General features: G+C 43.2%; 1 protein-coding gene across 2 annotated transcripts; it reads right to left on the bottom strand.

Annotated features, from left to right (window-relative positions):
- Positions 1-705: 705 nt before the first annotated feature.
- On the bottom strand, positions 706-24,314 carry LOC110974986 (serine/threonine-protein kinase 38-like). Of its 2 annotated transcripts, XM_087130209.1 has the most exons (12): positions 23,874-24,314; positions 23,466-23,609; positions 15,693-15,897; positions 11,812-11,857; positions 8,776-8,982; positions 8,054-8,177; positions 7,484-7,638; positions 7,083-7,185; positions 6,586-6,659; positions 6,165-6,406; positions 5,624-5,808; positions 706-5,355 (listed from the first exon to the last, which is right to left on the bottom strand). In XM_087130209.1, the coding sequence occupies exons 3-12, from the start codon at positions 15,836-15,838 to the stop codon at positions 5,198-5,200; spliced, it is 1,440 nt and encodes a 479-aa protein (XP_086986335.1). In that variant the 5' UTR covers positions 15,839-15,897; positions 23,466-23,609; positions 23,874-24,314; the 3' UTR covers positions 706-5,197. The 2 variants fall into 2 exon arrangements, with proteins under 2 accessions (XP_086986335.1, XP_022082688.1); XM_022226996.2 differs by lacking the exon at positions 23,466-23,609.
- Between the last annotated feature and the right edge of the window lie 716 nt (positions 24,315-25,030).

The following is a 25,030-nucleotide window of genomic DNA, read 5'->3' as shown; positions in this document are numbered from 1 at the left end:
CAACAGGAAACCTCGATGGGACTGGATTAGTGTGACTGGTCCGTGTCCAGCCGAACTTGGCTAGTATCGGAGGAAGCCAGCTAGCTAGCTAGCTGCATATCGCCAAAGATCTTTGATGTCGCATGCTCTAGAGCAGCTCTGGCCAGGTGTGTGGTGTCAGCTCATATGCGCTGTGCATGCAATCATCAACTTGCACAAGTTGGCGTCTTACTTTAAGCCAATGAGTGCTTGTAATACCTGTAAACAGAGCATGCGCGTGAATGACGGGTGACTGTCACCTCAACGGTATGGTGCGTGCCACAGTGGCACCGCCGCTGCCTATGTCACGCTTACACGTCCCCAGGAGAGATGTACCTTCAGTGTGGTCAGCATTTTGTGGCATTTACCTCTACATGTGTAACTTTGCGTAATCCACTAAAGTACAGTTAAAAACACGACAGTATGATCATTGCCAGCCAATGCAAAAAAACATCTGAAAGACAGTACCCTGAATTTTCACTTGAGGTAGAGTTCCTACCAAAGAAGCCTCCGTTACTAGGAAAGTCGTGCCCCCCTCTGGGTCCTGCTGGGGGCCCACAGATGCACGATAAAATGGTAGCATCCCACTGCAAAAGTGGCAAGCAGTACGGCTTTTCACTAGCCAAGCACAGACTTGAATCAAGTCTACACTAAACTCACTTGCAATAACCTGACAAGACTAATTCATTTCATATTCTGCATAATATAAGAGTCACTCTTTTGTTTTAATACATGTGCTCTATACCTTGCATGAGTGAGTCCATAAGCATTTTGGGTTACTTTCTTACAATATTTCACATATTTTATTTTGTTACTTCTATTCAAACAATCCTATACATTTCATAAAAATCATAGTCATTTTGATTGTTAATTTCAATTCACAGTCGCAAATAAATAAGCAGCAGAAACAAATGCAAACTCAACTTTGGAAAACAAAAACAATTCTTCAGCAAAACAGAAACACAACACAAAGCAAAACTTCAACCAGTATTTAGTTAAAAAGCCGAAATCCAAAAGTGTGCTCATACATGTATGGGAAGTTGGGAACATGAAGTTTATTTATGAGAAGAGGTTATTGAAAATTCCGCACCGGCGGCAGAAGTGGGGAAGGACCAGTGGCCCCCTACTTTTGCGAGGTCCTTTAAAGGGGCAGGGCTTAATGGATTGGTCTATTAATGCCTGACGGTTTCACATCTGCCCCCCCAAAAAAAATTGTTCTGCCACCGTTGCTATTCTGCATGGCGATGTGGTTTAGTTCAAGCCTCTATGAGCAATGCATAAGAAAAGCATTATTGAAAACTGAAGAAGTCCACAGCACTCCGAACGCACGGGTAACCAGCCAAACTACCATATATAATACATATTCATTGCAGCTGGTTCCCTGCCGTGTTATACCCACAACCTAAAATTTGCCTTGAAACTTTACACATACGTCCAAAAGAACTGGTTCAAATAAGAAACTTGAACACTTGTTGAATCAGTCTATTTATAAGCCCTCATCTTTCCAGATTGGACACAATAAACTTGTAAATGTGTTTCACCGGTCTATTTATGTAACTTTTGTCATTTCCAGAGGCAAGAAATGTAAACTACTGATCCAAATTTCCCCGACCTATTAAAATAACAAAGTAACCATATATTTCTCTTTTTCTCGTCATAGACCATCCAACCAGGGCTGAGTTGAGGAAATTGAAAAATCCCGGAAATAATCACCAGAGGGTTTGAGGTCCCTTAGAAGGGGCATACATCTGTGTTTGCCTATCCACTCCGAGCGGAACAAAAGAGGGTGGGTTTTTTTTGGTACTCACCACATAGGCTCGCCAAGAGGCGCGCCATGAGGCACGCAAGTATATACATGTAATTATGCGCATTTGACACGGAGCACGCTGAGTACACGTAACTAATTTACTCCAGCATGCATGGTCTTTGCGTACACGCAGAACGCGTACCAGAACCCGTATGTAACCACCTGTCTTTCTTTTCGCCGATTGGGGGTGTACTTCGGCTCCGGGCAGAGAGGCACCGCTTCAAATACCCATTCCTTGGATTGTTGTTCATAAAAACAGAGTCATGGTAAATGCGGGTTTTTCCAGATTTTACAAGAGACTGTTTGGAGAGTCCTGAAAAAGTCCTGACAAATCTCAGCCCTGTCCAATGAAATGTTCTCAACTGAATGGCTGAACAAGCATAAATTGTCTTCATGTAAAGTGTTTCTCAGCAATTTCAAATTAAGGAGTAACTCTTCATGAAGGACCTTATAAGCTCCAAAGATTCAGACCAATATGCCAACAATCTGAATAACTGTTAGTTGCTTGCAAAGATCTGTTCATAAATGTACAAAAAAAACCACTGACATTACAGTAAAAATCACAGTAGTTCGTGAAATTCAGGCTTCAAGGCCAAATACAGACTCACCCCAATCTAGGTCAAAAGTCACCTTCAGCTGACCAGGGTCACAGGTCAAACTACCAAACGTGACCTCTCTCAACTAGGTCAAAGTCATCACTGAGCTCAGCACTGCACAAACCTGCTTGTTTTATCAACTCAAAACATTCTTTTCCTCAACTTTCTGTCTTAAAGGTTAGAACAAGTGGGACAAGAGAAGGCTTACTGGAGGAATTTAACACACATTTTTTTTTTCCTTACGAAAATGGATAGAGAGTTTGCACAAATCAGATGTAAGGATTCAGACTGAAGCACTGACTTCTAGAGTCCATTTACAAACCCCAAGAAGCACTTACAAACATGTAATAACTAATTGGAATTTTTGTTCCATTCAATCAATCATTCCAAAGCCAACAAATTCACTTCTGGGGCAGGTGAGTCATCCGTTTTGAGGGAAGTGGGAAATACTGAGTCACATCCTGTGTGCTAACCGCAGCTGCACCAGTTACAAGTAAGTGCACTCAGTAAGTAGACTGGCTTCTCGATGCGAGTAATGCCCACTGGCACATGTGCACACCTACTCTGTGACTGACAAGAGTGCATCGTGCAATGAGGCCAGTCTAGCAGCAGTGGCGAGGCAGAGAAGTTACCTCAAGTTGTGTTTACTACTGGAGAAAAGTTGCACGGACTCACACCTGTCAGATCTTGTCAAACCCTTCCCCCCTCCCACCATGGAGTGAGACTGCTTGGTGACAGAAAGCAGAAATCATTACCTGGTTAAGCCCATTAACAGACCCAAACTGGGCCAGGCAGAGTTTTATACACTGCTGTCAGTGGGATCTGCACTGCCTTACAATCAATGTTGCAGTCATGAGCATCACAAGATCTTTCACAAGACCAGTCACGAGTCAAAAAGGTGAACAATGGCAAAGGAATGCTTTCACTGGAGTTTATTTGAAGAGCTTGAGACTTGAATGCGGGCTTGGGGTCTTGTGTGGGTCTTGTGATGGTCTCGACTACAACGCCGATTTCAATCCGCTCACGTACACGTGCACTGCACAACTGTGCCAGGAATGACAAGCGTCACAGCCAAATGCTTTCGACACCATTTGCCCTGAACATTCAGCACTCCTTGAGACCTGCACTATTCACAGTGCAACTGACTCATTCGAATCTGCGATCATGAAGCTGAACTTGTGGCTTGCCGACATGGATAACCACAAGCTGGTATGTGGTCAGAGCATGAAACTGTACCCTCATCACACAAGATATACAAATGCTTCAGAGGGCCTCATTCAAAACAGGGGAGGTTAGAATATGCAATGTGGTTTGATTTTTAAGAACGGTGAACTTTTTAAAACGTTCATAAACTACAATGAATACACCAAGAATTACATATATTAGCTGATGACTTTCAAGACCCTAATGTAGGCGTGTCCAAGCCAAACTCTTTCTCAATGTTAACAAACCTTGGTTCTGAAACTAAGAAATTTACAATCTACGCACAAAAAAAAGGAAAGTGCTTTTATAGCTCTATATATGTAAAATATCTTTTTGTTTAAAACATTTCTTCAACGCACACACAAGCAGACTACAAATCTAGTTCCTCTTTGGGCAGTGAGCTGTTCCGTTAAGTAAATAAATAAGTTAACCACGGATTGTTCCATTCATGGAATGGAGGGACATAAAGGAACTGACTTGGAGAAATCAACACAAAAAAAAAATACAAACTACCTACATGATCAGCAATTTCCTTGAACAAAAGTATTGTTTTCCTCTATGCTTGGAACCATGTATGATTATATGGGGATTTAAATGGTCATGTATGACATGAAGGGTATTTAGATCAAGGTAATTGAATTCAATGTATATGACTATACTAGCTTTAAAGGTTTCAACAGCTGTGTGCAAAATTTGTTATTAACAAACCCTTGGTATCAAAGAAAAGTGCACATAATGTTCTAGAACTTCACTTCCATGTTGGCCAATTGTTTCAGTGCTTGTCCAGAGCATTAAATGTCATTAAAGTGTGAAGTGCTGAACTGATCTCAACTTGTTCCAGAACTTCTTATCAACATTTTTTCACCAACATTCCTCCACGTGTCCTAACGACACAAAAAAGTACGCAAGTAGCTCCAGAATGTTCTAGAACTTAACATGCACCCTGGCCAACCATCTGGTGTGAAGTACTGACCTGGGGCACTCTTCCACAGTTCTGTCTGCCAAAATACCGAGCAATTTTCTCAAGAGTAATTTCACAATTTTTTAATTAGTGCTCTGGGTATGTTGCCTACAGGACGCGAGTCAAGTTCTTCACCAGAACCTAAAAGTAAGACCAGAGAAGCCCTGAATTGACCTTGCTAAGGCCAGGGAAGCCTATGATACCATGTTATGGTTTGAAATTAGCCCAATATTTTGAATGCTAAAGCCTGATATGAGCCTTTTTGCCCTAAAAACAGGCATCCCTGCTGCAACCAAAGCTTAGCTAACATTCTCTCGGGGGCAGATTTCTGACGGTACACGAAGAGGGGCTCCAAAACTACACATTGCATCTTTCCGTTGCTTAAGTCACTGCAGTTAATAAAACACTCCACAATGGAACAATCTGGTAACAATCTGGGCTTAAGACTGGTTCATACTTGGGAAGAGTTTTGGATCGATTGCGATTTTGGATCAGATATTTGCGCTGCAAATTTGACAAAGTTTTTTGACGTCAAATTCACTTTGCTTTCGCATTCGCCTGAAGCACGAACCGGCCTTTATGCCCCCCCCCCAAAGTCGCTGACGGGCTGAGCTACGGCCCCTTGTCCTGGTTGAGCTGCCGCATGATCGCGTGGGCTGGCATCCTCTGCGGCACCCCCCTCTGCGTCAGGCCCTCAAAGCGCTTGAACGTGTAGTTGATAAAGACCCAATCCTTGTAGTTCTCCTCCCCTTCCTGGGGAGGGGGCGCAACTGTTAGAAGAGCAAAGAAAATATTCATTGTGTAAGTCCATGTGACACGCAACTGTGTTTCTTCACAGCGTTGAAATATTAGCCACAGTCAGAATTGTTTTTCACACCCTTCCTTTTGGAGAATTTAGGATGGTTTCAATAAAAATGCCTTGGGAGATCAGGCTGTGAACAGTTTTGAATCTACGGTCGTAGTCTCCACAGAAGACTTCACAGCAGTGAAGACCGCGCAGTGCGGCGGTGATGCTGACATCTGGAAAGGGCAACTCACTCGGCTTGAGCTCGATGTCGGGGAACTCATCAAAGTTGGACGTGTCGTCGAAGCTCTTGACGGAGATGGGGATGGCAGCCGGCCGCTCCCGGATGTGCTCCCAGTCCACCCCCTTGAAGAACGGATGGGCCTTGATCTCTTCCACGTCGTTGCGGCCGATTCGGTGCTCGCTGTCGCAACAGTACCTATTCCAGTCACAGTAGAGGCAGAGGGGGGAAAAAAAAGGACGATGGTGAGTTTTTGAAGGTGCAGATTATCTGGAACCAAATTTCCCGCCTTGTGGCTATTATCGCGATGAACCTGGACAGGCATGCTGGATGTATTTTTCCACCCCCCCCCATAAGTTCTCGGGGTTTGACATCATTATTTGAAAGTTTCTGAACAATTAGAGCAACCCCATGCCCAACCTACCACTTCAGAAACAAAAAAAACGCATCGTCCTAAAGCACCAACTCTTCTTGTACAGATGGCTCTGACACGACACAGCGAGCAATATTTTCCTTGGTGATCGTTATTTCCCAAGCAAAAACTTCAGCTTTACCTCTGAATCAAATCCCTTGATTCAGCTGATATCGGCACCTCCTCGGGAAACTGTAAGGTCTCCCGCCAGGTCATGACCTTGCGGTAGGTCTCCTGCGGCGTCTCCGAGCAGAACGGCGGGTAGCCAATCAGCATCTCGTACATGATGACGCCTAGCGACCACCAATCGCAGACGTGGGTATAGCCTGTCTGCACAAAGACCTCCGGCGCGATGTAGTCCGGCGTACCCACAGTAGAGTATGCCTATGGGCCAAATATAATGTTCACAAAAATAGACTTGCTCAGAAACCACAACCAAAGCAAAAAAGCACTTGTTGTTTTGTTGAATTCCCGGAAGCCCTTCATCTGAAATTTCTGATGCCCTTCAAGGTTTACACTCCCGACATTTTCTCCCCATTTGTCTCTAGCATTGCGGCACTTACCAATGCTCGTCGGTTTTTCTTCCAGCTCTCCATCTTACGTTTGGAGTCTTTGGAATCCATGGCTTTGACACTCGCTGTGAGAAAGAGTGATCGAGCAAACGCATAGTTCATGAGACATTCTGACTGCTTTTTACAATGGACAGTTTGAGCAAGAATCACAAATGATTGCTATTAAATATGACAATTACATCAACGGAAACTAAGACGACAAGTACATTCGCTCTCAGCTGCCAAATTTTCCAAGTCAGTTCCAAAACACACAAGGGCACTGTAATGTGCTCCTGTGATACGATTACAGAGAGTACTTACAGGCTGCGTCCAAATGTTATGGCTAAGGCTGAAATTACACATACACCTATAGGCTAATGGCTACAACCACTTCCCACAGACACGTGCATAACTCCCAGCCACAGCCCCCTGATTTAGACATGCCCGTCTCTGCTATCCGAGTCGTTTGCAATTCGTGGTTTTCAAAAAGGATGTGGGTTGCAACTTACAGAAGTCCCTGGGGTGGGCTCGGGAGAGGTCTCGGTAGAAGTCCGTTCGGTGCGCCTTCTTCAGGCCCGTGCAGAGACCGAAATCGGACAATTTGATGTGACCCTGTCAAGAAACCCGCAAAGTAGAAAGAAAAGGTCCTCACACCTTGTGCAAAGGGGTGTGCACAAATTACAAAATGCAAGGATTGGGTTTTTGGTCAATGATATTGCATTCCTACTCATCTTGGGGTCCTGTAATGAAATTCAAGTATTAAGTTCCTACATACCTTGTGGCCAATTAGACAGAGAAATTACTATTATTTAGTTCCTGCTTACCTTGGGGGTCAACAGTTTCTAGACATCACTTCCCACAAACCTTGCGGCTAACTGTAAGATATGACCATTATTCTGTTCCTGCTTACCTTGGGGTCCAGTAATAAATTATCAGGCTTGATATCGCGATGGATGAAGCCCAATTTGTGGATGGAATGAATGGCTAGGACAGTCTCGGCCACATAGAACTGAGTGGCCTCCTCCGAGAGGGTCTCCTTGTTCATGAGCAGCGTCATCATGTCGCCTGAAAAAGGTTGAAAATCGCATCAACTGGTTGCTCTCTTGTTTTCGAGCATTACAACTAACGGCTGGTTTCTACTTCAAAATGCAGAAGCTAAACGTGAGCAAAAAATGAGAACTTGATATCGGAACGCATCCTCAGCAAAATCTGCCGAGGGGAAGTTTGATCAGCAACAAATGGTTAACCACCGGTCAATTTTTACCTGGTGCCTGGTATATCTTTTAAATAAAGGTTACCAGCCAAACTCAACCACTGGTTAAGAATTAGCCACTGATTTAACTTTCCCTGGATTGACATATTAGTGTTTAACTTTGATTAAATTTGCTACATGTGTTTTGGCTGTGACATCAGATATTCACTACGGCGAAGCCTCCACTCCCTGTGTATTTTTGCGAGAAAACTTCACTAATGGTCGTACCTCCTGGCAGGAACTCCATGATTAAGTATAAGTTGTGGGGGTCCTGGAAGGAGTAGTACATCTTCACCACCCAGGGGTTGTCCGCCTCCACCAGTATGTCCCTCTCTGCCCTCACATGTGCAACCTGTAACAAATGTGCACGTGAGACCAGTATGGTTTTCACCACCAAAGCATAGAGGGATTTCACATTAGCTCCGTCTGCGCATATCCGCATCGAAACCGAGACTCTCTGTGTTGAACTTCGTCGCGCCCGCCCGCGGAGTCCTCACAGTACATGGAGTATCCGGTTCGTAAGTGTGACGCCACTTCAGTTTAAACCACGCCCACTGCACATGCAGATACACAGCCATCGCAGGTACGTTAGTTCGCGGTAAATTGCCGTTATTTTTTTCTTCTGATTTTACGTGTCAAGTCATCATGAAAGACCTTCCACAAAAATGTGCAGCTTCAAAAGTCTCAATTTAACACACCTTTATGTATTTTGTGTCTGGACTCCTTACTTTCAATCATCTGATCGTATTAAGAGTTGAAGCTGACACATACAGCCTCGTTTTCAAACGCGGAAGTGCGCAGATCGACGCTAAAAGCGTCGTCTTGGGATCCCTCTAGATCAGGGTCTCCAGCTGTAAACATTTGAAAATGAATCTCGAGCTGAAGTCAAAGATTTGCACCACCAAAACCAGGGAGTCTGGACGACGTTTGACTTGCACCAGTCCCCTCACCTGCTCCTTCTCGTGCATGTCGGCCTTCCTGAGAATCTTCATGGCGTAAATGTGACCCGTGTCTTTCTTCTGGACCAGCCGCACCTCCCCGAAGGCCCCGCGACCTATGACCTTGATGGAGTCAAAGTCGTCCACCCCGAGCCGCGACCTCTTGAGGCGAAGGAACTCCGTTTCCTTGAGCGCATGCTGGTTTCGTTTCTCCCTTTTCTATAACGCAAACATAACCCCCAGACACGTACATCAGCTGTGTCAATACAGAGAATGTATACTTTCGGTTTCAACTTCAATTTTTCTAGTTCTTGACATAAATTTACATGACAAGCTGGGTGAAGACCAGTTTCGTGTGTCACACGAATATGAAAGCTGAGTGAATCGTCCCACGTCAACTGGTGGTGTATTATGTTTTATTTGTGACGTCAATCATAACCTTCATTTCCTCTAGTTTGTATGACAAATGAATCCGCCGTGAGACCTTGCTGACAGATACCACAATTTGAGTATCAGATAAGGATCGAAGGAAGGCCCAAACCACCATTATGGTCAAAACTGAGTTGCAGTAGACCTGTTACATGTAGTTTACTGACATAAATTTCACTTGTCTCATGCATGTACATGTACTGTAAATGGGCAATTCCAGAAATTAGGGGTCCAGTTTTTGAGTGTGTCCCTGTCACATCTGACACGTGATTTTGTAAGTTCCGAACACATTCTCTAATTTCCAAGAGTGATGGATTAATGCAGATTACCTGCCAAACAAATAGAAACAGTTTGAAATCAATTCCGTTGGTATTTGCATGTCAAATAACAAAGGTCAAATGTAACAGGGAGACAAAAATGTCACACATAAGGGGCTTTCCCGGGAAATTTCAGTCGGTCTGTTCACACTACCTAAGAAATTCCCGGAGAAAAGCCTTTCCCCGGGAAATATTTACCCCTGCTCAGGAGTTAGGTTAAAGGAGAAAAACCCGGGGTTTAATGTTTTTCCTGGGGAAAAGCAACTGATGTTTCCCTGAAATAGTGTCGCTGGGAGTTACCAAATGAGTCTAGTGTGAACGGTTGCTGGGGTTTTGGTGGGGTAAAAAAATCCTTTTCCCCGGGGATTGGCCCTGCAGTGTGAAAAGGCCTTTAGGACCCCTAATTTCTGGAATTACCCACCTCTACCAACTGTGAAGAGTCCCAACTACAAGTATCAAGAACCCTCTCATACGCATCTGTATACATATTTTGGGGTTTACATAAATACATGTACATGTGTGTAATTTAGAATTCACTGGCTTAAAAAAAAGTTTACAAAATGTTCAATAGAAAAGAAAAAACACTGAAACAGCTGTCACGGCATATGTATCGGTGCTTCTGATTTCTTTGTATTTTTTTTTTTTTTTTTTTTCGCCGATGGCAATTTATCCAAGGTCATGCATGTATTGATTTTTTTTACCAAATAACATATTGACGGTGAGCACCATTTCGGTGGTTTGACCGACTTCCACCTGCGGTGGAAGCGATACCATTTTGTACACAACCTTGGATTTTTTTTTCCTCCATCACACAATCAGAAGGGGGGGGGGATAATTTCCTGGCAGGGGTGGTGATCTCGGATCTAGGAGCAGGGGGTAAAATTAGCAATAATGCCTCTTCTTATATTACAGCGCATTCAATAACTGACAGAAACCTCAATGCGCTTTTAGTAGTATCTCTGCATTAAGGGCTCACAAAAACTGAACATCCCTGAAACCATCTCGGCTTCCTGGGGATTATACTAGCCCGTTGCTACCATGACAGGTACAAACAGCTAAACATCTCCCAAACCACATCTCCCATTTACAGCGCTCCTGGGTGGAGAGAGGCACACAGGGGTAAAGTGACTTGCCCAAGCTCACAACGTACTGCCACCAGCTGGATTCGAACCCCCTGACCCTATGATCAGAAGCTACAAACCCTAACCACTAGGCCACACGCCTCCATGGTAAGGGTGCAGGGGAGTGAGATATGGGGAAAGTGCATGTAAGGGAGAAGCGACAACCTCCCAATTTGATGTTTGCGGCAACTACTGTATCATCGTTGCTGACGGGGAAAAATCGTGTACAGTCACCGTGGGTAAGATTGCTGGAACACCGACTGATGGTTGGTTCTGTCCACTTAGACATTTAGCGCTTCTACGAACACACGGAGTACATAGTGTACATGTAGTTCTTGCCACCATAAAAAGCGCCCTCTGATGGTGGACGACATCCAACCTCCTTACACGTACCCTGTAAACACTTCATTTATCACTGCACTTTGAATCTGCTGGGGCAACCATGCATCAAAACTGCACATCAGATAATCTAACAATGTTACACAAACATTACTCAGCACTTTGTTTACTAGTTGCCAGAATCTCTGCCATTTCTATGCAGGGAAAATTACATTTTAACAGTAGCTCTCTAGTCTTGTCATCGCTATGGCAACAACATAATAGAGTGCTACCGTCGCACTTGGTATTAACCCCATCGGCTTTGGCGCCATTCACATTGAAATGCCATTAATGTATCCAGGGCCCGGCATCGAAAGGCAAACAGTAAAGTTCACAAACACAATAAACTTGTTCCCTGGAAATACAGAGCATATGCTGACTCAAGGACTTTGGTATTACCGGTAGATCCGGTTGATTCTGTGTTGAGGGTGGGATCTGTGGTCAGGTGGTAGAATAAACGCAGTAAGCGGTTTGATGAAGACGTACACTGTACGTGTACACATGCACATGTACAACGCATGGGTTTCTGGAATCGCATCTTTCTCACTTGAAGTCCCTGCACTTTAGCACTCAATGCCTTCTCAAACTGGACGGGCTACGACCGTGACAATTACACAGAATTTCTTTCCTAGCAGAAGTTGAATATTTGATTTGTAACGCACGAGTCTGTGTTGGTGGAGATACATTTAATAACTGCCCTTTTTCGAGTGAAAAAGACAAGGCACCGAAAGTTGATACTACACAAAAAATCTTATGGTACATGTATACTCAGCTTAGAAAAACAGTCACAAACTTCCCCATACCTCCTCTTCTGAAAGACCTGAGATCGATTCCTCCAACTTTCTTTGTCTGTAAAACAAACAAAAAATGGAAAATCAGGAAGGATGAATCATTTTAGGATTCGGTCGGTGAAGCACCATGATCATGGCTTAAGGGGAAACGATGTCCCTTTCTTCAACCTCACAAAAAAATGCAATTGCATTTCGTTATCCTACATTTACATGGAGCCTTCCTGTTCGTCCACCACTGACCTCAACATACATGTACTGGTCCCAGTACATGTAAGACCCACATTATTGTGTTTTCAACTGGACGCACTCTCAAGCCGGGTCATTTTTTTCTCCCGCTCGGGGCGCTAAATAATAATTTCCAGGCATGTACATGTACAAGCAAGTCACCGACTTGGAATGCCCAGACCGCAGGTCAAACATATTGAGTTAAAGCTGTTTGTGTACAGTGGGATTAATTCAGCCTATCAAGTTCCACAAGTGGTGCTGATGTACACATGTACCTGTGCATGTACACCGTTTCATCTGCAGTCAAAACCCGTTGAGGTTCCCTTTAAAGAGCAACTCAGAGGAAAACATGTATTCACTTCGGTACTCAATACTACATGTACATGTGCACCGGCAGTGCGCATATCTTCCACAATCCCACCATGGAGTTACCAGGACCTTGTATACATATGGATGTATGTACATGTACTATGCAGTCCCCACAAATCCCCCCCGGTTGATTTTGATGGGCTTTCAAGTTTCAATGGATCAGATTGATATTATGACAATGACAACCCTGACGACTGAAACTGAGTCCTCTCATTCTTTCCAGACTTTTTATTTGTTTGGTGCCAGACAACTTGTCGGCAGCAATTTTGTTCAACGGCGCATGCAAAAAATCATACAGCATACTACACGTATGAGCTAAAGCTTCAATCGTGTACATCATAATTACAAATTACTACTGAGGTCGTATTTTTAACTCTAAATAATTCTGGTAGAATCCACTTTGAAAAATGCTATCCTTGTTGTCCATACCAGACCAGTACTTCAGCATACATGTACAGTGTATAATGTACCGTAGTTATGTTTATACTTAAGCCACAAAATTGCCTTCACATATATGCCCTGAAGTTTTTATTCCTTAGGAAAAACAATACCCCCCAACGCTTTGTCTGACAGGCAAATTTCCACGCCCCAGCATGCATCTAATCGTTCCATATGTTTGGGACCCGAATGTCCAGCATCTGGAGTTACGTTTGAGTGGGAAAAAAAATACCTGCCCCCCCCCAATAAAAAAACACACAACCTAGTGACTCATAACAGATGCCAGTAAAAGTGGGCAAGAAACCAAACAGCGTCCTGTCCGAAGCAGTCTAAATTTAGCACTCGGGTCATTTGGGCTTTGGATTAAGCATCCAATTAATCAGTTTCAAATCTTTCTTTCTGGTAGTAGTACGGCGGAACATGGACAGACTGTAAAACAATTTACTCAAGAGATATCCACCGATACGTACTTGTGTGTATATATGTGTACATCTACTGCATTTGGACATTTTTGGTCAGGAGATCCGCTAATGAGGGGAAAATTCCAAGGCTGCATTCCAACGCAATGGAATCACTTGCACAACCGAGAGCCGCCAACGCAATCGGTTTCATCCACATTAGCATCATCATCACTCGTTTCACTCCTTTGTTTTCCACCCGTAGTCCAAGTCTCTTTCTGCATTAGTACATGCGCAATTTCGATCCTCACAGCGACAGGCTACGGCGCTGCACTGCACAGTATGAAACTTGAAAGTGCATCAGGAAAGTTACAGACACTATGGGCATCAGACTATTTATCAAGAAGTACATGCATATTGGCACACCCGCACTTAACAGGTGCATCAGGAAAGTTACAGACACTATGGGCATCAGACTATTTATCAAGAAGTACATGCATATTGGCACACCCGCACTTAACAGGGGCATCAGGAAAGTTACAGACACTATGGGCATCAGACTATTTATCAAGAAGTACATGCATATTGGCACACCCGCACTTAACAGGGGCATCAGGAAAGTTAGAGACACTATGAGCATCAGACTATTTATCAAGAAGTACATGCATATTGGCACACCCGCACTTAACAGGTGCATCAGGAAAGTTACAGACACTATGGGCATCAGACTATTTATCAAGAAGTACATGCATATTGTCACACCAGCACTTAACAGGTGCATCAGGAAAGTTACAGACACTATGGGCATCAGACTATTTATCAAGAAGTACATGCATATTGGCACACCCGCACTTAACAGGGGCATCAGGAAAGTTACAGACACTATGGGCATCAGACTATTTATCAAGAAGTACATGCATATTGTCACACCAGCACTTAACAGGTGCATCAGGAAAGTTAGAGACACTATGAGCATCTGTACATGTATATATCTCAAGAAGATGCATATTGGCACACCCACACTTAACATGTTTTTTTCCCTGCACAAGTGCATTCCCATGGCTATGTTATATCAATTCCGAAGGGTTCACAAAGAAACCTCCATGGGATGCGTACATGTACCGGTACACGAACACAGTCGTTGCAGCCCAAATGCACATGCTTTCAAAAAGGGCTCCCTGATATCGCTAAGACTTTGCTCAGAAATACACCACAGGACTGATAAAACATGACATCCCACTGATAACCTTGGACCAAAAAGGGTTCCTTGTAAAATCCCCAAGCGACCAGGCAATATTTGTTTAAGGAACCATCCTGCCAAAATCATAAAGCAATATACACGTACACTGTACAGTGTACAAGTATTTTAATTCACTGTAATGTATGTGTGTACGACGTACATGAACGGCGTTGCTGCCTATTTGGACAACTGCTAAGGGCACAGTTAACTATGAAAATAACTCCATAAAAGACCCAATACTGGCTACACTAAACATGCTTGAGTTTGTGAGGCCATGCGGAACCATTTTTTTTTCAATGGAGACCATCCACTGCGGGCAAACCGACAAAGAGTTGGAAACACCACATGTTTACCACAAGGCATGGGTACATGAAAAGCTTTTTAAAAACTGAGTCACTGATGATGCATGCAGCCAGGTCATTGCTGAAAATGAACAAATTTCAGACATTAAAAAATGCAAACACTGAAAAGTGCCACGTCATTTACAAAACCCACAATTAGCCCAAACCACAACAATCCGCTCCCAAGTGGAACAAAAGAGAGTGTGGTTTTCTTTTGGGGGGGGGATACTCACCGCATAGGCACACCATGAGGCACACAAGTCTATGCGCATTTGACACGGAGCACGCTGAGTACGCGTAACTAATTTACTCCAGCATGTACGGTCTTTGCGTACACGCCAAACGCGCGCAAGAACCCGCTTGTAACCACCTGTCTTCCTTTTCGCCGATTCGGGTGTACTTCGGCTCGGGGCAGATTTGGTGATGTCAGATCATTTCAACAAGAGAGTAACCGTTCAACTTCTCTTCACTTACTACATGCAGTAAACGTATCTCCATGTAATCATATTCATCACACCGTCGAGTACAAGTACATGGGTAATTCCAGAAATTAGGGGTCCGAAAGTGTGACACTTTTTGTGTCCCCGTTACGTCTGACCTTTGTTATTTGCCCCACATGATGATGAGGATAACGATGACGATGATTGTTTTGTGGTAATCCTTTTGACTCTGTTTGTCTTTTTCTGAAAGTTACCTGTTGAGTTTTATATAACAGGTTTTGCCCTTACCCAACGTATATTAATAAGCACTGTATGCTCAGTGCTTGTCCGAGAGCTTGTGAAAAAAACCTCACAAGCTTACTCGGGTGGGACTCGAACCCACGACCTCCTGCTTACTAGTGCAGATGTCTTAACATCTGCACTAATACATCTTGAAAATTACCTGTTGAGTCTCTCCTCTTTCTGACACCACAGGTTGGTGTAGAAGTTTTCCAGCGTGACCTTGGCCTTGGTGACCTTGTCGTAGGTGTGGGAGGAATACCGGACCCCGCCCGTGGTAGCCGCCATGTTGTTGCTGGACGTGATCATCCCCTCAGGGCATGAAGCTACAAGGAAGGCCGCTGTTTCACGATGTCACCATGGAAAGTCTGGAAGGAGCGAGAGAAAAAACATCCGTTTTTTGGAGGGGCAAAATTCAAACAAACACAATCAGCGAACAGAGCGAGTCTGCTTTGAAGCTGTTTTCGGCTTATCGGGCAGGAGTTCATCCCTTTCCCGAGCATGAGAAGACTGAGACTATTTTCGTTTCTCCTGCTTTGGATGTCAGTCTATTGGAAGTCGTTCCTCCGGTAGTGTGGAGACCCACATTGCTGAGTCCAGTGAGAGAAGTAGGGGTGAAGGGACTTGCCTAAGGCCACAACTTATGGACAGCAACTGGCTTTGGACCTCTGACATTCTGAGTAAGAGTTACAAACCTTAACCATAAGGGCCACTCCCACTAGTAAACAAACAGCAAACTAATTTCAACCCTAACCGCCCAAGGATTGCTGGCCCTAACCTTCCCCATTCACACAAAGTTAAACACTCATATGGGCCTTTTAAGTTGCAAATACAATTGCACATTCAGGACATTTTATGCACTTACATGTAGGGATTTTTCTGAGAACAGAAATCACTCACAGTATTTGAAAAATTCCATGACGTTTCCATGACTTTAGTCACTATTACAAAATTCCATGACTTTTCCAGGCCCGGAAAGGGAAAACAAATTTCCATGACTTTTTCATGACTCTTCCAGGTGGCGGAAACCCTGATATACATGTACATAACACTGTACATGTATGTACCTGTGTACTACACAGGTACATGAACACGTACCAACATGTACATGTATTTACATGTACATGTAGTCTAATCTATCACATTGAAACATACAGAGTACATGTAATGCATTTGTAGCTTAGTGGTTGGGGCAAACACTGGCAAATGAAAAGAAAGGTTCAAATGGACAGGTCAAACCAATGCCTCAAGCCAGAAGCTCCACACTTTTCCACATCTTCCCTAAAACTACATGTACCTATGTACATGTACATGTATGTACACATGAACATGTACGCTGGGCCACCCACTTGTCGACGATGTACTAGATTTTTATAAGCTTTGTGCTTTTTCATTAAATGGACGTCATCAGACAAAACAGGAAAGAAGTCGGGGGGGCGGGGAAAATTGGTCATCTTTTGTCTGTTTGGGTGTTCCAAAAAAAACCAAAAAACAGGAAAGCTGGATCCGCTCCCGGCTTTTGTAAAACCAGAGTTTTGATTAGATTAGAGGTCTTTCATTTCACAGGTTTAAGTGCTTCGTCTCTGGGCCAGGGCCATTTTGGTCATTGAACCAAATGAAAAGAATCCACCACTGGCCTTATACAGTCATCATAGAGTCTGAGGCCAAACATGTATACATGTAGACAAGGAAAGGACAAACTATACGGTATTTTACAAGTTAACGTTAACAAGTACTGTACATGTACCGGTACCCGTGTGCACTTGTTGGAGTTAATGAAACTGGTCAATCAAATGAGAGACAGGTACATGTACATGTACATGTACGGTTCACCCATACCAGGATATATTGTATGTACCTGTACATATGTGCAGTATGGTGCAATGTGCTAGTGGGGAATTCCGGAAATTAAGGGGCCACTTCTCTTCATGTCCCTGTCACATCGGGCAAACGATTTTGTAAGTTGAGACCACATTTTCCAATTTCCAAGAGTGATGGATTAATGCAAGTTACCTGCCAAACAAATAGGAATAGTTTGAAATCAATTCCGGTGACATTTCCATGTCAAATGACAAAGGTCAGACGTAACAGGGACACAAAAATGTCACACATATGGACCCCTGATCTCTGGAATTAGCCAGGTACAGTGTACACGTTTCATACAACTATTCCGGCAGACAAATTCTGCCGTCAAAAATAAAGAGTCTGCCCATTAAGAAATGCACGCCTCCCATACTTAATTACATGTACAAGACACCTTCAGGATACACAGTGACTGCATGGCTGCCGCACACTGCGTAACATTCTCACATGCCTGCACCTGCAGCGCTCTATTACTTATGCATGTAAACACACACTCATGAATGCCGTTTCCTCGGAAATCAACATGGTTCAACCTGCCGGTCCGGTACATGTACCGTATGTCAAGTACATGTACCGTAGCAGGAGACTGTACTGGCATGACTGGTGCTGGTAGTCTGGTTCCTAATCTCACGTACTGCTCCTTTGAAAAATATTTCCTGCAAATGGCAAAATACGCACAAGCACTGTACATGTAATAAAATGTGGCCTACCCAGAACTTAAAACTGATGGTGTGGACTGTCATACTTATTAGATTTACAACTTTAAACCTTTTTTTTTTAGGGGGGGTTGACAGCACTTCATGCAAAGCGAAATCTCCCCGATCCCCTTTCTAAGAGTGTGGTGGTTACTGCACTGTGCACTTTGTAAAACCAAAATGAAACCACTGTAATACTGAAAGTAATATCTGCCTAACCATCACATGTACGTACGTGTGCAAAGAGGACACTCATGTACACAAGTTGCATGATGTACACATGTCCATGTACACACATACTGTACATGTGTAGTCAACATGGCAGGCCTGCCTTCATGTACTGATACATAAATGCTGTATATGGAATCTTTGGCAATTCTGTGCAGGTCACAGAATTGCCAAAGTGTTTCCTAGTTCTATGGAATAACCAAGCTGACGTGGAACACTCCACTCGAAATTCAAACTTTTCTGAATTCTCCACTCAATTAACATAGTACCGGTAGATATGGTGGGTAACTACATGTAGGTTTGGCCTAATAAGCCATTTGCGAGTTAAATTTGAATAAAATCTGGTGCACTGAGTTACAAATCTGACTGCACAAAACATTACGATTTAAATTTCCCAGACTAAAGACACTGTTCCTATACCTCGTGATTCAGGGCAAGCTTTTGCATAGCGACCACCATCTCTGGCATGGACTGGTTCCTTCATACCTTTCTTATCCATTGAGAACAGTGTATTGTTGCAAGGCGTCTCTTGTGTAACTACGCAAAAGCTTGCCCCGAATCACAAGATATAGCAACGTTGGTTTTAGTAAGGAGAATTGTTGTTATGTTCACGTGAATTTAAAGAACTCAGTGTACCAGATTTGGGTCAAAGTTAATTCGCAAAAGGCTTAATTATGCATCAAGTTTCTTCTGGACAGCCAGTTACACACGGTAACACTGCACACACACGTACACGGAAGGTACAATTGTACGTCATAAAATGGATTGGTTTTTTTTTTAGAATGGCAAGAATCCGGGCAGTTGGCCTACCGGTGTTGTACTGTACATGTAGTCTCATTGAATCCGAGAGTGCACTTGTAATCCAAGCCGATGTCACATGCCATTATGTACCGGTATGCAGGCCATGAAGCTACAACATTTGGTCTTGTGACAGACCCTCATCTTTGGTAAATCCAGCCCGCCAATGCTTTCCTGGCTTTGTTTGGTTATCACATTTGGCTGCCCACTGAGAAATTCCTCTGTGGTTCCTCCGACCAAAAGACAGTCTAAAAGGTACACGTACAGTACTTCCTGCAGTTGGGGGGAGGGGAGACGGGGAAGTGCATGCGGTCTATGCGCGCTAGCGCAACTGCAGAGCGTTGCACCACTTTGACATGATCAATGTGACTTGCACTACACTAACCAACATACTAGAACATGTACTACATGACATATATACACATGTACATGTGTCACATGTACCGGACCATGTACCCGTACATACATGTACATGTATCCCTAACAATCAAGGGACAAAGCACAGCATGCATCCACTGCTTTGAGTAGGAGAATGGTGTCAACTACATGTACACTGTAACGGTACACATGTACATGTATATTTAAATATGACCAGTTTTCAGCTGAATGTGCACAAATCTGCAGTGTTGCCATCTAAACTGAATGCAGCAACAGGAGATCACAACATGGCAATGGTGCTTATGGGGGCAGGCAATTAGCCATTTTTTCTACCATTTATTTACCATTTTAGATGCACATGTACTCGGTACACGTACATCTCTTAGTACACATAGGGACCAGTGACACGAATACTACTCACTTGTAAAAGTATTCCAACACATGCCTGGCACAACATTCTTAAAATTTTAACCAAAGGTTGAGGCAATCAATCCTCAACCGGTCTCAAACATGTGATTCACAATTGTGCAGGTGTACAGCTGTACAAGATTACAATAATTTTTCTGATTAAGTCCCTGATGAATAACACAGGGTAATCACTCACATATCCCATTACATGTACTCAAACTACCCCTTTAATTAACTCCATTTGAGCCAGCCCACCACTAATGTCTCACCAGGTGAAAATAATTGACCAGTTTGTAAACATTAACTAAACCAGCTTAATCATTTCCTTGTTTAAGCAGCAGGCAGCAGAACACATCCTGTCACAGGCCAGGAACTCAGACACACCCTGTACTTTGTCCCAAGCCAGAAGTCGTTCATTATCTGCAGCACTACCATTCATAAGATTAAGAATGGCCCAAGGAGATTCATGCTTTGTCCCACAAAATACACCAAGGATACATATTCATGACAAGGCCAACTGAATTCATACACAACACCGACCAGCAGTATTATGGTCCAGACCATCACAAGGCCATTGGCAAACCCAGACACAAGACCAGACACAAGGCCAGTCACAACACCAGACACAAGGCCAGTCACAAGATAGGACCAGACACAAAACCACACACAAGACCTGACGCAAGACCAGTCCCCAGACCAGTCCCCAGACCAATCACAAGTCCAATCACAAGACAAGTCACAAGACCTGACACAAGACCAGACAAAAGACCAGACTCAAGACCAGTTACAAGACCAGTTACAAGACCAGTCACAAGACCAGTAACAAATAAGGGCCGAAAGTAACAAGGGAATTCGCGCTTTTGTTTCAGTCTTATTTGAAGATGTGTAGCTTGGGACTTGAACTCCGACTGGAGGTCACAACACATTCCTTTCAGAGCCCCAGTACTTTACCAACAAAACAAAGGGTCAAAAAGTAAGAAATCCATATACAGTGTATTTAACACACATGCAACCATAAGTCACTGATTTCATGTTGAAATTTAAAGTAAAAGCTCTAATGTACTGTACATCATGTACCCTACAGGTAGTAGTCACCTTACGAATTCAACCTTCTCCCTTTGCACAACTGAAAATCAAAATTCGTGCTTGCAAAATGTTCGGCCTATTTAGTCAATAATTTGGTTAGCGGTGGTGACATCATCTGTCAATAAATGTATTCAAAATACACGTACATGAGTATGCGCATGCTATGGCACATGGACAGTAGGTGTACATGTACATGTACGTATGTCTTACAATTTACATGCTTACTGCACAGGCTATACAAGTTCACACACAAATTTGATAGTACATGTACATGTACATAAACCACTTACTGTCAGGGCTTCTCTAATATGCTAGAGGTGTACATGTACATGTTCTGGTATGCAAACTCACATGCAGGTCCAGTTTGTAATTTCATCATGGCAGCCACGCAGTACTTCAATTTCTAGGTGTGACCCACCGCCCGGCGATTGGCCAAGGGCTTTGTAACAGGTGGCCTACAGGTGCACATGATACAGAGGCCTTCAAATGCCATTGTATTCTGTTACACCGTCAAATTTGGCCATGCATGTTCCAAACTACCGGTGAGTTGGATTTTAATGGCATTGAGAAGACACATCAAGCTGGTTCTACAGAGTTCAACTTCAAGTTGTAACTTGTAACACAACTGAGAAAACGGGCTTAGAACAAGTTGAGTCTAACACAGAGTTACTGAATCTTCCCAGCAACCAACATGTTCTCTTTGGACTTATCTGTTCATAAAATCTGTAACTTTAACGATAAACAAAAAAAATTCTGTTAGACATTTCACCCCCCCCTCAACTTAAAGCAGACCACTGCAAGGGAATAGCACGATTTACTACATATCACCTTTTTGGGTCATGAATATTTATGCATCACAGATTCCCTTTACCAATCAATTAGAGTCTTTTTGAGCTCCTTTAATATGACTTTGCACGGTGAGCTGGCTTCCGTGTACAATAAAATATCACTTTATAATTGATACATGTACATTGTACATGCACTGTCAGCCAAGTTCTCTTGTATTCTGTACCACAAAGCATGCCACAGAGATCACAGAGCAGCTCTACAGTAATAAAGTGATTTACATTTCTTCTACACTTGTACATGTACGGTACATGTATACATGTACATGTACAGTACCAGCATCTTAAACACATGTACAATGTACAGGTACATGTATTTTGTACAAGTACCCTCCAACTCAATCCGCATAAATCCCTCAGACATCTAATCACTGGAGTGTGGTATATGGCAGGTGTGTAGCTTGCCATAAAACCACAGACCAACAATGCAGGGGCCAATAACAAGCCATCTTTGGGACCCAGGGTTAAACCCGATGCCTCCTCTCAGCATGATCTAAGCCAGAACACACTGATCATATTCATAACGGTAAGGCCACAATGTGTCACATTTCTCGGCCACTGTGCATGGCTCAGGTGCACTGTTGGGTGGTACATGATCTCTCTTGATTGGTTCTCAGTGACGTGGGACTGTATACCCATATCTGATCTCAGACACAATGAATACATTCTACGGCTTTACAGCAGAGGCAAAAAACAGGTACAAATTACATGTATACTGAACCGCTATTATCAATATAGTTATCTATTTTTTTTCTTTCTTTTTTTCTCAGGCAATTAACCCTAACCTCATGCAGCTATATGTCTGCACTTCTACACACATTTACATGTACATGTGAGGGGGGAGCGGGTACCGTAGCGGTTCTTTCCTCGCTTTGCACCAATGAGGCCCGGGTTCGAGTCCCGGCTTGGCCCAGGCTTTAAGTGTATTTGGTTTCATGTCCATACTCGCTCTCGCAGGTTTTCTCCGGGTACTCCGGTTTCCTCCTGCCTCTAAAACTGGACCTTCTTCCTAACTCTGTAATGTGATGCTGATTAAAAAAACGTACAGTTATTGGCGCAAATAGCCTGAGTTGCTGAAAGCGCCATTAAAACAAAACAACAACAACATGTACTGTACATACCGGTATACGGGTATGTACATCTATGTATGTATTCTATTGTTACTGAAACTGTGATCGAAAGATCAATAGTCTACAACCAAGAACAGAAAAACATCCATCGTATAATACCTACAATGAATCTTTTTTTTTTTAATTGTACATGAAGCATTTCAGATTTTTCCTGCAAATTTTCTGAATTCAATGAGCGGATTAGGTCCTGAGCCAATATAATAAGCGAGGTGTAAATACGTGCAAACAACCCGCAAACTGAAAAGCCAGAAAGCTTGATGTTAATCAAGGATTTGATGGCCAGAGTAAGAACAGCTTGAAATTACGCAGGCCTTTGCGAAAGAGTTCCACATACATGTACATGTACAGACACCATTTGACACCCCCTGCACAAACCCTATGAAACTGGTCTGAAAATTTTAAGTGTTTTTAGGTAAATGACTTTGTATATTACCTCCTGAATTGAACTCTTCTGGACATGTTTTTGCTTTCTGATGGTCAATAGGTCACCGTAGGGATTACTTACTCGCGTCCGTATATGGAACTCTTCCCGGCCTTTGCACCAGGTCAACACTGAACATGTAGGCCTATGTCAAAACCTTCATTAAGTCTCCATCGATTGGTCTTCGAGCATGTCGAGTGCTGACTACCTAATTTATGTCCAACATATCTGCAGAAAAAGAACATGTCCATGTCCTATGGTGTTCATGTCCTATGCTGAGTACAATGTGTAAGGAAAGTTCCGTGCATTTCAATGTATTTTTCAAAGAAAAATTGAAAAAAAATTCAGTTCCTTCATTACTGACCTTTAACTTTGTTCAAATTCATGAACATGATGAATGAGATCGTGAAAAGGTGGAGGCAGGATTCAACGTTCTTTCCAAATCTGTGACTAGCCTTAAAAAAAAAATGCACAGCGATTTTTGATACTTACTAAAATCAGCTGACTTTTGCTGAACCTTGTGCAGAGACCTACATAATCAGGGCAGCTTGTGTCGCCAGCGCAGCCGTACGTCCAAAATTTGACTGCTGGGCCTACTGCGCGATATCCCGCAGTGACTGACTGGTGTCGTGAGTGTCTGAGACTGGAGTGTACGAACTTCGGTGAGTCACTGCTGCTAGCCTAACGTTACAGCCTGGAATACAAACAAGGTGTCAACCTTGATGAGTGCGACATCCAAAACAGATGAATTCAGTCTCGCACAATCAATTTATCAATGAGCTCACAGGTTTAGCTTTGTTTGCAATCTGTAGTTTTGAAAATAGTCCCCCACTCATTTATGCCATTCATCAAGCTTTTGTGGCTTTGAACATGTTGAATGGCGTGATCCTTGTTGACATGATACGTACGGGCAGAAGATAGATGAGGGCGAGTTAACTATGCTGGTACCCGCTCCTTTGTCTGGTAACTGTGGTATCAAGTAAAGACAATCCCTGAAATATTTCCGGGCGCCTGACTACATCAGATTTTCCTACGCAAACTGGAAAGGAGAAAGGTAACTCGGCCGGAAACCAGTTGAACAGCTGCGGGGGGGAAAAAAAGTTTAAAAATAGACTCGCTACAAGTCACCCCGTCAAAAGTTATCAATATTTTACCACAAAATTCCACCACTTTTCGAGAAAAAAAGAAGAAGAAACATCCACAATAGGAGTTTTGGTCGGGGTGAGGGTGGCGACTTGGGATTTTTCAGGTTAAAAATATTTTTTATCTTCATGTCACGTAAGAGATTGTGCTCAGATTTGAGGGCGGTTAAGTAGAGGTTGTAATCGGTGCAGACTGCAGCAAGTTAAGTGCTGTCATTTTATTTACGCAGTAAAGATCCGGTTTCGTTTGAGAGACGCAACTGAGACTCCCGTATCTGGAATTTAAACTACATTTATTACCATTTACTCACCCTGCACCGCTACTGAATTTTTTTCTAACACGAAGGACGAGACTGAAATGGGAAACAATAAGCGAAATCCAGTGATCCATTCACCCTTGAATAATAGTCGCGTGTACGAACGCACACCTGCTATACTTTTACTATAGGATATTTTCGGCAAAATTAAAAAAAAAACTTCGAACAAAGCTTGATGCGCATTTTCAAG

This window comes from Acanthaster planci, linkage group LG20 (assembly GCF_054643075.1).
Source record: "Acanthaster planci isolate LZ-2023a linkage group LG20, COTS_SCS, whole genome shotgun sequence".
In the NCBI taxonomy this organism is placed as follows: domain Eukaryota; kingdom Metazoa; phylum Echinodermata; class Asteroidea; order Valvatida; family Acanthasteridae; genus Acanthaster; species Acanthaster planci.
This window is presented reverse-complemented; position numbering and strand designations above follow the sequence as displayed.

Coding starts and splice junctions, on each gene's coding strand:
- LOC110974986 (XM_087130209.1), bottom strand. CDS start 15,838: ATGATCACGTCCAGCAACAACATGGCGGCTACCACGGGCGGGGTCCGG. Junction 11,858..15,692: donor AAAGAGGAGAGACTCAACAG/GTAATTTTCAAG, acceptor TTTGTTTTACAG/ACAAAGAAAGTTGGAGGAAT. Junction 6,660..7,082: donor AGCCCACCCCAGGGACTTCT/GTAAGTTGCAAC, acceptor TCTTTCTCACAG/CGAGTGTCAAAGCCATGGAT.